At 42.0% G+C, this 13,307-nt stretch overlaps 1 protein-coding gene across 8 annotated transcripts in view; it reads left to right on the top strand.

Moving 5' to 3' along the window:
- Positions 1–6,157: 6,157 nt before the first annotated feature.
- The window catches only part of LOC306715139 (uncharacterized protein), a 72,597-nt gene continuing 65,447 nt past the window's right edge, over positions 6,158–13,307 (top strand). For 6 of the 8 annotated variants that reach the window (XM_079185385.1, XM_079185388.1, XM_079185387.1 and 3 more), the window contains exons 1-9: positions 6,158–6,294; positions 8,339–8,497; positions 8,853–8,955; positions 9,043–9,156; positions 9,803–9,925; positions 10,338–10,460; positions 10,873–10,986; positions 12,058–12,168; positions 12,392–12,464. In XM_079185385.1, the coding sequence (XP_079041511.1) occupies positions 8,867–8,955; positions 9,043–9,156; positions 9,803–9,925; positions 10,338–10,460; positions 10,873–10,986; positions 12,058–12,168; positions 12,392–12,464 (747 nt within the window). In that variant the 5' untranslated portion in view covers positions 6,158–6,294; positions 8,339–8,497; positions 8,853–8,866. Of the gene's footprint in view, positions 6,295–8,044; positions 8,244–8,338; positions 8,498–8,852; positions 8,956–9,042; positions 9,157–9,802; positions 9,926–10,337; positions 10,461–10,872; positions 10,987–12,057; positions 12,169–12,391; positions 12,465–13,307 lie in introns of all 8 variants that reach the window. The other 2 variants (XM_079185383.1, XM_079185384.1) reach the window with 2 other exon arrangements.

Genomic DNA, 13,307 nt, shown 5'->3' with positions numbered 1-13,307 from the left:
TATAAACATACCTTCTCAGCTGATACCAATGCGAATATCAATATTGTCTGTCAACTGCATGATAATCATTCATACAAGCTATTCAAATTGACGTTTTTATTTTAAACATAAATGTGGAAATGAAAAATGAGTGATGGCCTATTAGTGCCACTTCCATGCATAAACGTACTATCTTGCATACAATACTGAACTATTAAAATAATGGACAGATTCATGTTTGGAATATATATATATCTTTTTTTTATCAACCACAAATTTCGCGGCACCCTGCAGTACCTCCGCGGACCCCCTAGGGGTCGCGGACCCCCTGTTGAAGACCTCTGTTCTAAAGAATCTAGCTAAAACGATTAAGAGTAACACAAGTATAAAGTATAAACTAAGAGCACTGGCCGGACAGAGTTGGATGTAAGTATATGTTGTATGTGTGTCTAAAGTCTAATATAGTATGTGTAAATGTCTCACCATGGTGCAGAAAGAGGATGAGTGAGATCCATGCATGTTGAATATGTTCATAGTGTGTTGGCTTGTTGTCTGTCTTGTATTCCTGGGAGGATTAATCTGGAGAGCAGTACATGCCTCTATGCAAGATAAACCATGAGCAAGATTTAGTGTAGAACATATAGAGGCTTTATGAGGAAAGGTCATATTTGAAAGTGGTGAAGACAGATCATATTAGAATAGTGGCGTACATAGTGTGACGACAGAAGGATGAGCCTCACCTGAGCCAGCTCTGCCTGAAATGCGTCTTCATTTGGCAGCCTCGCTCTCTGGGAGAGGACGTCCTTTAAGCCACCAGCATTTAACTGTTCTTTGGGTTTATCTTCTGTTTATCATGATACACTGCCACACGCATCCATACATGCTCTTCAGAACTGACAACAGATACCTACCTTTTGCATTTGCTTCATTTGTTGATAAGTTAATAAAATGCTTTTGTTTGCAGCCACCTCGCTTGTCTCCCTGTTTAGTCTCAGTCTGTGAGCCGGGCTGTGACAGTAGATAAAGGTGTGTAGTTGTCAAAATGTGTGAGTTAGTTATGAATGTTGGAGGAAAGTGAAGCCGACAGGAGTCCTTTTTCTTTTTGTCTCTCTCGCTCTAGACACAGAAAAAAAAGGTGGGGGCTGAAGCAGTACAGAGCTCTACACCACCCATAGAACATAATTTAAAACTACTAGTGACAGAAATAAGACAACACTTCTGGTTGAAGCGAACTTATAAATTAAGGAGAGGCTTGGAGCAGCGGTAGGACGAGCTGGAAATGAATCAAAAACTTTGGTAGATCACAAAATTCACAAATCTAACAAAAACACAAGAAGAGTTTCCACAAGTACAGTGGCAGAGACTCATACGTGGATGGTGGACTGCTTTGACATTTTCACGAGTGCTGGAGCATTTGTGCAACGATCCTAGTGCATTAGCAACACTACCTCTAAATCCAGCACTAGGATCATCTGAAGGGTTTGGGATAGCAGGAGAGAATCGGGTGACAGCAGACCCATGACAGTCTTCCCCGGAAGAGTGAGGTGAGAAACAGGTAAGTTCCAGTATATTGTTAAAACTACGGAGGAGGACAAAATGGAAAAGATTGTAATTTGACCCAGTGAGAGGAAGGAAAATAAGGCAGGTATTATTGTGGGTAAGATATTAGTACTGATAGGAACCAAAAGCTCAGACGAAGAGCAAGAAACAAATACATGGGGTCCAAAGGGACAAAAGGAGGTGTGTTAGCAACGGCAGAGTTAATCATGAAGCAGCACCCAGATCATAAAAAACTGATCAATTATACCAGGCCTCAGGGGCACCTCCAATATAGGCTTCAATTGACCCCTGTCGATACAGCAGTGATGGGATCAGGCATAGGATACATCAAGGACCCTATAGTGCAGGTCCAGCTGTCAACTCATGGCACCGGATGGAGAGAGCGCCCATCCCTATCAACGAGAGATTTCCCCAGTACATCGCACCGGAACCAAAGGAGCCAGACTGGGTGATGCGTCAAGCCTGACCTTCAGGCCTTGCAGCACCTCCCCAGGTGCAGAAGTCCTCCTACCACTAACGACCCCACCGCAACCCACCTTCCTGCCCTGTCTGCTTCAGGACAATGGATCGGACCAGCAACCCCTTTCACTGAGCACCTCTTCCCTACTGGATCTTCAGGATGATGAGTCATCAGTCAGCTCTGGTCTCACCCCCACCACACTGAGCGACACCTCAGACGGATGGCCACCAATGGACAATCCACCACTGCAATCTCAGTCAGTGCAGTCAGCCGTAGCTGACCAGCCACCACCTAAAGAGACCCTGAAATCTGCCTCCGAGATCAACAAAGACCTTGCTGTTCTTGCTGACACTGGGATTGAAATTGGAGACCCCAAGACCTTGGCCACCATGACCCGGCAGGAGTCCTCACGCCTCACATTAGACCTATGGTGCAGAGAGGCTGGAGCACTACAACGTCTGAGAAGCAAATACAAGAAACGACATTCCAGCAGAAAACACCACCTCAGTATACAAGCTCAACTGAAACAATACAAACGACAACTGGCTGAGGTGACCAGCACCATGAATAGCTACGCCCACCACTGGAAATCGAAAGGCAGCACCTTGCAGAGTATCGTCGACTGCGAGACATCGCACTTCAACCAGAATCCCCATATGGCCCCTAAACAGAGAGTCAGTATACAAGCCTCTGTCAGGATCTCACCTTTTAACTCTGATGAACAGAAATATATATTTAACACACTAAAGCAAAGGGATGAAGCAGTAAAGCAGAATATCTATAATACAATAAAATAATATTTTGAAATGGTCCATTGTGCATAATGAGTGCTTTTACTGTAACAGAGTATTTCTACACTGTCTTATAAGTACTTTTAAAAGGCAGGGCAAGTTTATTTCTATAGCACATTCTATAGTACAAAATAAAAAGCAGAGATTGAAAAATGAACCTCCAGAGCAAAACAATATGAGTTGATGTGAATAAAGAAAGCAGCAGAGCTGAACACATCCTGCAGCTTTATGAAGGACTAATTAAACTACAATTACAATTCTCTAGTCAGGAAAAAAAGAAAAGCAACAAAAGACCCAAGCAATATTTGAAACATAAAATGTATTCAAGGATTCAAAGAATGATAACTAAAACACTCATGGTTTGTCGAAAGTACGAGTTTTATAGTCAGAATTGTGACATAAGTAATCAAAATTAGGAAATGCACAAATACAGGATTGTGATGGCATCTTTCTTAAAATCCATTAAGCCATTTGATTGGGTAGATCTAATATTTAGACATAATATCTTCTCAAATTGAATTGTATTAAGAGGAATCCACTTTTTTGTTAGTTAATCACAGTCACTTTATTACATTGTCTATTGTTCCTGGTTTCATTTTATATATTCCTAATTGTAACAGGGGTTATTATTAATAATATGTGAAAAACCGTGACTTTCCACCACTATAGATAGATAGATGGATATGTTTTTTAATATAAATCTCTATACAAGTACTGTAAAATGCAAGTATGAACCTGGAAAAGAGCATATACGCCACCACGGGCTGTTTTAACCGTTAAGTGAATGGGGACGATATTGTTGATTGACATAGTCTTCAACCAATCAGATCTTTAGTTTGAGATTCTTAGACGCGCCAGAGCGGTTTGCAGGCCTACAGCTACGTCAGCATTACAAGGTGCATAGTGTGCTGTGATTGGTCAGTGGGCGAGCACGTGACTAAAGAAAACTTATGCTTGCTAGCAGAACTCAGGTTGTAGCAGTCAAGTGGAACGATATGGAAGAAATTATGGCAAATTATGTTTTTTTTTACCTAGCTTTGTTTTTTTAACATCAAATGGCGGAAGGAGGAGGAGAAACGGATTTAGTGGCGGAGTTACTGGGAACGCTTTTCTCAAGAAGGACATTTCATGACAAACTGGACATAGTAAGAAATGAACCCCCAGCTAGCAGCCCTGACCCAGCCAGGAAAAGGATTTGTATGCAGCGTCGGAGAAGCGTTGCACATGTTATGGCTGTGAATGTTTCATTTTAACTGAGCGTCGGTACTTTTGGAGAGACTCGAGTGGATCTACAACTCAAAGACCACGTTCGCAGGGAAACAGCTCTACAGCCCGCCCTTCGCCGGTCCACGGCCGAAGACGACGACCGAACGGCGGTCGAAGACGACCAGCGAACGGCGGTGGAAGACCGACAACCGACCGGCAGCGGAAGACAACCGAACGGCGGTCGAAGACGAGGACCAAACGGCGGCGGAAGACTGACGGCGACCGGCGAAATACAACTGGGGAGGCTCGACTGTCATCAGTGGCGTCGATGAATCGAGAAGGACTTCTTACTGGAACTGATGTACTGGGATTAAACTCTTTGTCAACAAAGAAAGACAGCATTTGGTAAGTGAAGTTTGTTTGTTTACCTCTACAGTTACTACTGTTCATTTGTCAATCGTGGCGTTTTTATGAATAATATTTGAATGGCTCGTGCTCGTGTGGTGGAATGCGTGGATCCGCTGCAGGTCTGCTGGATTGATTTGTTGCTTTGTTGTCATATGAATATATGCACTGCTGTTGTGAGTTTGTCATTGTGTTACATTGATTTGGACTATATTGTCCGTTAATGACGCAGCGTCCCGTAATGCTCGTATTCATGGATCTGCACTCTGCATTTCGTGTTTTGTATGCGAGGTGTTGAACTTCATGTAACATTTTATTTCATTTGTCAAATGTTGCAGTATGTGAATATGCGGCTTTTACACAAAACAAATAATAACCCGTAGCTGTGACGTCATAATGAGGTTATTAGAAGTGTAGAACAGCACTGAAGGCCCAGGTATAAAATCCACGGCCCGCCACTGGTATTTACATGTGTATATATTTATAATCCTGTTGAGCAGGGATTATATATAGATATATATACTGTATATATACACACACACTATAAATGTATATATACTATAAATATATACACACACTATAAATGTGTATATACATATATATATATATAATGGTGACGGGAGCAGCAAGAGGGGGCGGGGCGGGAACAGCTGTTGACGTAAACAGGAAGTCCTCTGTAGCGTAGGCCGTCTCATTTCGTAGACAGCACGGTCCAGCCTACGCGGTCCTCAAAGGACGCAGCCCATGTAGACCGCGAAGGCTGGATCCTCCGAAGGATGCAGCACCTGAATTGGGACATAGCTATTGTGTGAAAAAAAAGTCTGCAGTCAGAATCACTCCCTCTACACCACCATCAGCTACTGTGTTGTCTTGTAGGCTAAACTTAAACTACTACAACTCAGTCAACAGTTGCTCCTAAGAGCAAAGGGCCACCAGATCAACTTGTGACCACACTGCACGTTTACCACGGAGCACTCTGTACTTCACAGCAGAGCAGAATATAGCTGTTTCTGAAACAAATGGTGCCTTTTTAAAATCTGACAGTTCAAAACGTGTTTGTATCGCTGCAAATTAATGAGGCAAATGTTTGTGATGTCGTCATGAGGTGAAAATACACAATGTGGACAAAACGCATGACAGCAAACAAGAAAAGCTAAGGCATAAAATGAAGAATTTAACCAGCCAAGAACACAGAGATGTCAAACAGTTGAGTTCATTTGAGTTTAATAAGTAAAAGACATAATCACATTTAATTTGACTCACATAGCATCACACTATGTAATACATGATGGGACTATTAGTGTCCAGCTCATTGACAAGGTTGAATGGTCGTCCTTAAAACTGTATATTGTGTGGAAAGCCGATGGCCTCTCTAAACCTTGGCTCGGTTTCTTGTTGAGTGTGCCCACCATGTATTACACATTGTGATGCTATGTGGCTCTGCTCTGCTGTGAAGTATACAGAGTGTAAACGTGCAGTGTGGTCACAAGTTGATCTGGTGGCCCTTTGCTCTTAGGAGTTACTGCTGACTGAGACTAAAGGAAGGACTCAGTGAAAACTTGACTTGATTTAAGAAAGCATAATACACATTACAATAACCGTCTCCAACACTCAACAACACAACATGAATCAGCTACAGGTGAGGGAGAGGAATGAGGAAATACAAACACCTCTGATAGGCTGACATCTACCACCTGTTGGACAGGTTTTGACGTCACACTGGTTTTATTTTAGACTTGGACTCTGAAGTGATGAGGGTGTGACGGCGTCCTCAGGTCAAATGGACACAGACACCAGGACTGACAGGAGGACATGAGCAGCTTCTTCTCTCCAGTGTTTCTTCCACACATGAAGGTGGAACGTGTGTAAACTGACCTGAAGTGAGTTCAGCAGGTGAGAATCCTACCAGAGGAATCTGTACATGTTTGATCATCAGGATCACTTTGATCTCTTTGTGTTGTTTCTCTGTTTAACTGGAGAATAGAACGATGTTTCAAAAGATATATTTGTTATATGCAGTAGAATTTCTCTCTGAGATAAAGAACAATGATCTTTAGAAATATAATGTTCATGTTTCTCAAGTAGTTTCAACAGAAGTTTGTAATCTGAACTGGTCTGACAGGTTGGATCAAGCTGAGTTTCTTTTAACTGTTAACACTCTGAATGTTCACAACGCAACCATCTTAACAACCCTGACACACACTTGGTTTCACTAGTGGAGTCCTGTTTGCGCAGTTCATATCTCAACTGTCCCAGAGGACAAAACCCGTCCTAGAGGACCTGTGTGTCTGATGGTGTAGTGACAGTGAAAACGCTATAATACCCTGTAACATGTATATAATAGACTGTAAACAAGTCACAACATGTTAGCCGTCTTATGATTCTCCTGTTATACCTCAGAAAACATCCACAGGCCTGTAATTAATCCTCACATGTGCATTACGCAATCAAGCAATCTCCTTCATCCTCTCCTTAGAGAAACCCATTCCTATAAGCATCACTTCCTGTCACAGACCCTCTGCGGCACGCTCTATGTCAAACCCCTCTGGTGCTAACCACAACTATTTAATGACAGTACCTCTGCAGCCTCTGCTACCTGCTGCTCCTGACTATAAGCCTGTTCATTTGGGACTTTTAAACATCACATCTCTAAATAACGAGTCGTTTTTATCTCAGTTTTACTTCATTTGAAAGTCTTGATTTTATAGTGAACTCTAAAGATCCAGTGATCATTTTAATAATCTATAGACCGTCCAGGCCTAACAGTGTTTTTATCAGAGCTACTCTCCCATTTTACATCAGCTGCTGTCACTTATACTCTGATGAACAGCAGGACAACCTAGGACGACCTCTGAAACCACAGTCACCACTTTCTGTTATCACTCATCAAGTGTGTTCATGTCTCATTCCAGTTATTGAATTCAATTAGCAAAAGCTTCTATACTTTTTAATTCAGTGTTCTATGTCTCATTTTGAATTATTCAGTATTTGTTATAATTACAATAAATAATCAGATGTGAGCATTTTGACAGCGTCAAACTCTTTGAGCGCTGCAGCGCGGTGGTGAAGCCCCCTGAGGTGAACTTGTGCTCTGTGACTTTGAGCTGCATCATTTAAATTGAGTGAACACGATGCATACTGCTGATCCATTGATATGCATGTAGAGAGCGTGTATCAGAGCTTAATGTGATGTCTTTAATGACACTGCTCCAGGATCAGATCCAACATTCAGAGTGTCTCCAGTGTCTCATGTGAGCTGGACTTTGTATTTGAAACAGCAGCACTGAGTTTGATCCAAGTCCTTCAGTTTGATGCTCTGTTGGTGATAACATGAGATGTTCACATGTTTCTACTTCTTCATCATCATGTGATCTTCTGCTTATTTGACGGGTTCACACTGATTGTTTTGACTGTAAACGTTTATAAGCTGCTGCTCAGAAATGTTACAACATGTAGGTTATAAATCATTATAGAAGAATGTGATTGATGAACATGTTTCACCAAATCTTCATTCAAAATAACACTTTTATTAATAAATACATGTAAACGTCACATTGTGTCTCATCAGTGAGACATGCATGTGATCCAAGTTGCTGCTGCTTCATTAAATCTTTGTGAACTGAGCTGCTCTTTATCTCTTTAGATGGTTAGTTAGCATCATCTAGTGGACAGTGAGGAGAACTACATCACCTGACCTGTGATTTGTCTGATTGGCTCGCTGTGAGGACGTGTTCTAAAGGAAAGGAAGGACTCAGTGAAAACTTGACTTGATTTAAGAAAGCATAATACACATTACAATAACCGTCTCCAACACTCAACAACACAACATGAATCAGCTACAGGTGAGGGAGAGGAATGAGGAAATACAAACACCTCTGATAGGCTGACATCTACCACCTGTTGGACAGGTTTTGACGTCACACTGGTTTTATTTTAGACTTGGACTCTGAAGTGATGAGGGTGTGACGGCGTCCTCAGGTCAAATGGACACAGACACCAGGACTGACAGGAGGACATGAGCAGCTTCTTCTCTCCAGTGTTTCCTCCACACATGAAGGTGGAACGTGTGTAAACTGACCTGAAGTGAGTTCAGCAGGTGAGAATCCTACCAGAGGAATCTGTACATGTTTGATCATCAGGATCACTTTGATCTCTTTGTGTTGTTTCTCTGTTTAACTGGACGGTAGAAATGGTTCTTGATGCTGATTGGCTGATAATTTATTTTAGCTTTCAGGTTGAAATATTGTCTATAGTCTTTATTTAACTTAAAAGACAGTGATTTGATAATGATTTGCATGTATTAGAAAAAGCGCTAACGCCTAGAACCAACTTGAGTTTGACTCGCTCATGAAATATGCGTCAGAACGGGTTTGACAGCTTTTGTACAGTGTTTGTGTTCAGTGATGTGAGTCTTGTAGTGATGAATGACTGCATGTTGTGTTTGTGTGAAGGTGTGGACTCTGCTATGAGTCAGTGTGAGGACAGAGAGGAGGGAGTCCCTCCCTCTAAAACCGCTCTGTGTGGGGAACATGACAGCCAGACCAAAGCTCAGAGGTGAGATGAGGATCTCCAGCTGTCCAGGACACATCACTCCACCATCATTGTTCACCCTCTAAGCTCTGTGTGTGTTGTGTTGAACAGACCACACTCTTCTGAACATGGACCTGGACCTGGATCCAGCTGTGTGTCCATTAAGAGGGAAGCGTCCATGAGCCCTCCTCCTGTTTTTAAAAGTGAACTTCCTTCAGAGACTCAGTGAGTTAAGATATTGTACATCACACTGTCTGTGAGTGTTCATTCTAGCTGATGAACACTCACACATGCATTATATACATATACAGGACTGTCTCAGAAAATTAGAATATTGTGATAAAGTTCTTTATTTTGTGTAATGCAATTAAAAAAACAAAAATGTCATGCATTCTGGATTCATTACAAATCAACTGAAATATTGCAAGCCTTTTATTCTTTTAATATTGCTGATTATGGCTTACAGCTTAAGAAAACTCAAATATCCTATCTCTAAATATTAGAATATCATGAAAAAGTATACTAGTAGGGTATTCAACTAATCACTTGAATCGTCTAATTAAACGAAACACCTGCAAGGGTTTCCTGAGCCTTGAAAAACACTCTTGGTTCAGTAAACTAAAATCACACGTATGGGGATTATCACAATATTCTAATTTTCTGAGACAGTCCTGTATAGTAGATCACATGTGTATTATTAATGTCAATATGTAGCCTTAAAATCACTCCGTCTGTTCAAGGAAGGTTTACAGGATTGAAGTTTATCTGTGTTCACAGTCTGTTGCTGGTTGTTTACAGCAGCCTACATTTTCCATCTTTGGGAAGAATGTGAACTGGCTTTTTTAAAGTTCTTTATTCTTCTTTCAATCAGGTTCAAGAAGCAGAACTCAGACTCTCCTGAACCCAGCTGTGTGAGCTTGAAGAGTGACTGGTCTATGGATCCCCCTCTTAAATTCGAAACAGCTCAGTCGATAGCAGAAACGATGTCAATGAGGTATGGAAAGCATCTGTGCTACTTTCACTCCTGCACGCTTAGGATGGTTGTGAAAATGATTGGAGGCCGCTCTCACTCCAAATCACTTTTAGTCCTCTAAAAGGCTGCGTAGTACTAAAGTTACAGTGAGGAACGTTTAGCTGGTCCTGAACCAGTCTCAGTGTAGTCCTGATCCTCTATCAGACCTCCATCAGTAAACGAGACCATCGATCATATATAGTAGATCACATGTGTATTATTAATGTCAATATGTAGCCTTAAAATCACTTCGTCTGTTCAAGGAAGGTTTACAGGATTGAAGTCTATCTGTGTTCACAGTCTGTTGCTGGTTGTTTACAGCAGCCTACATTTTCCATCTTTGGGAAGAATGTGAACTGGCTTTTTTAAAGTTCTTTATTCTTCTTTCAATCAGGTTCAAGAAGCAGAACTCAGACTCTCCTGAACCCAGCTGTGTGAGCTTGAAGAGTGACTGGTCTATGGATCCCCCTCTTAAATTCGAAACAGCTCAGTCGATAGCAGAAACGATGTCAATGAGGTATGGAAAGCATCTGTGCTACTTTCACTCCTGCACGCTTAGGATGGTTGTGAAAATGATTGGAGGCCGCTCTCACTCCAAATCACTTTTAGTCCTCTAAAAGGCTGCGTAGTACTAAAGTTACAGTGAGGAACGTTTAGCTGGTCCTGAACCAGTCTCAGTGTAGTCCTGATCCTCTATCAGACCTCCATCAGTAAACGAGACCATCGATCATATATAGTAGATCACATGTGTATTATTAATGTCAATATGTAGCCTTAAAATCACTTCGTCTGTTCAAGGAAGGTTTACAGGATTGAAGTCTATCTGTGTTCACAGTCTGTTGCTGGTTGTTTACAGCAGCCTACATTTTCCATCTTTGGGAAGAATGTGAACTGGCTTTTTTAAAGTTCTTTATTCTTCTTTCAATCAGGTTCAAGAAGCAGAACTCAGACTCTCCTGAACCCAGCTGTATGACCAACTGGTCTATGGATCCCCCTCTTAAATTCGGAACAGCTCAGTCGATAGCAGAAAGGATGTCAATGAGGTATGGAAAGCATCTGTGCTACTTTCACTCCTGCACGCTTAGGATGGTTGTGAAAATGATTGGAGGCCGCTCTCACTCCAAATCACTTTTAGTCCTCTAAAAGGCTGCGTAGTACTAAAGTTACAGTGAGGAACGTTTAACTGGTCCTGAACCAGTCTCAGTGTAGTCCTGATCCTCTATCAGACCTCCATCAGTAAACGAGACCATCAGAGAGAAGATGCTCTGTTTCTATAGTTATTCTTAATGCTTGTCATCGGAGCCACCGGGTCGGATTCTGGTGAAATCAGATGAAATCATGCAGGTTCACCAGAAACTCCTTCAGCTCAGACTCCAGCAGAGACCGATCCATCGTGGACAGACCCAGATCCTCCAGCAGAGACCGGTCCACCGTGGACAGACCCAGATCCGGCTTCACCCGCAGCCTTTGACCTGCGTTTGGAGCTCCGGATGGAGGAGGAGAGCTCAGCTCCCGGCAGCAGCAGCGTCCCCTGCTCCTTCTCCTCCTCCTCCTTCTCCTCCTCCTCCAGGAGCAGAGCTTCTCCTCTCTGGGAGTCAACACCAACACCACGCTGCAGGAGACCCAGGACGTATTGCTGGACCCGCTGGGGGGAAGGGAGGCACAGGAGAACCAGAACCAGGACTGAGAGGAGCAGACTGTCAGACCCTGCTGCAGTAACATTAGGTTTTCTAAAGAGACTCTGGTGCTCAGAAGCACTACCACTTTAGTCCACAGGGACCGCCAGAAACAACACAAAGTCAAAGGTCCTTGTAGTAACTTTAAGAGTAGAACTGCTTTTTTCTGTAACAGCATCCTGAAGCAATTAGGGCTCTTAACTCCTCCTCATCAGTTCAGTCTATGAACTCAACTTAAACTGTGTCCTTTAGTGTGTCTCTGAATGCATCAAATGCTTGCGTTTTGTATCTGTATTGTTTGTCACCTTTTGTCTTCCCCGAGCAAACACCAAGACAAATTACTCAAATGATTGACTCGTAAACTAAAAGAAACTTTTCTGGAACTTCCTGTGAAAATTTTTGCTGAACATGTGCACTTATCAGTACTGTTTCTATCAGTGTCAACCAGCAGAGAGCAGACTCTGAACCCAGCTGTGTGTCCACGAAGAGTGACCGGTCCAGTCCTGTCCCTCTGGGGTTCCTACATGGACATCAGTCCGATAAACAAGGGTAAACTTTTCAACCAAAAGAAACATTTTTATTTTATTTCATATGAAGAATTTAGCTGAACATGTCTTCATTTAATAGTCCGTGAGGAATCATCTACACAGAAAAAATATTAAGAAGTTTAAAAGAACGCCTCTCTCTATGCAAGTCTTTATTTTTCTGGTTTCTCATAATATGACACAGAATTGCTTTGTTGTCATTAAGCCTAAACCTTTTTTCTCTACAGACTTCAGGGATCAGAGGCTCCCAGTAGTCAACATGTCCAGAAGCCTCAAGCAAACTTGGATTCAGTGTTTGAGGTGTGTACATTTGAACTCTGACCTGTGTAAACTGTCCACCTGTAACAGTAGATGCAGCTACGGTTTTGAAGAGTTTTAATTATTTTCTGTTGAGTTTGAATGAAATGTGTTTTACCATCGTCGAGGTAAGATTTCTGTTTTTTTATGGAGTCTGGTGGCTCTGAGCAGAGAAAAACACCTCCATTTCTTCTGTACACCTTGAGCATGTGACACTGTACGGCTGACCACTGCTGATGTGCAGGTTTGCATCTTGTATGGCAACCTCTGCCATCACTGTGCAGGGCCTAAAACAGGCTTGTTGTGATCTCTAAAAACAAACTTGACGGGAGAATGTGTGCACCTCTACTGGGTATTTGACCCATGTGAGAGGCATGTTATTCATGTTATAAATCCACTTAATCATTAACATTCAAACCAGCAGTTATATTTGTGCTAGTGCTAGTGAGCCATAACTATTCCAAAAGCACCTTTCAATTGTCAGAGCTATAAGTCAACTCAAATCAAATTTCGCTCAGTATTTCATCAGTGCTGTCTGCATTGGAGAGGGCTAGACTATTGGCTAGGGGTGCAACGGATCACAAACCTGACGGTTCGGTTCGGATCACGGTTTTTGAGTCACGGTTCGGTTCATTTTTCAGATCAGCAAGGGGAGGAGACAAATATAACTTTGCTATCCAATTATCAATTAAAGAACTTCAAGAACACTTAAAGCAAAGAACTTTGGGCTATAGTCTGAGATAAAAACTAAAATATTGAAGATGTCCAATTTGAAATAAATAAATAAAAATAAAACATTCAAGAATACTAAATTCTGTTAATTAAGTTTAAGTGCAACATGAGGTA

The sequence above is a fragment of the Pholis gunnellus genome, assembly GCF_910591455.1.
Source record: "Pholis gunnellus genome assembly, chromosome: 24".
NCBI lineage: Eukaryota > Metazoa > Chordata > Actinopteri > Perciformes > Pholidae > Pholis > Pholis gunnellus.
The sequence above is the reverse complement of the archived record's forward strand: the minus strand, read 5'-3'. Positions and strand labels throughout refer to the sequence as shown.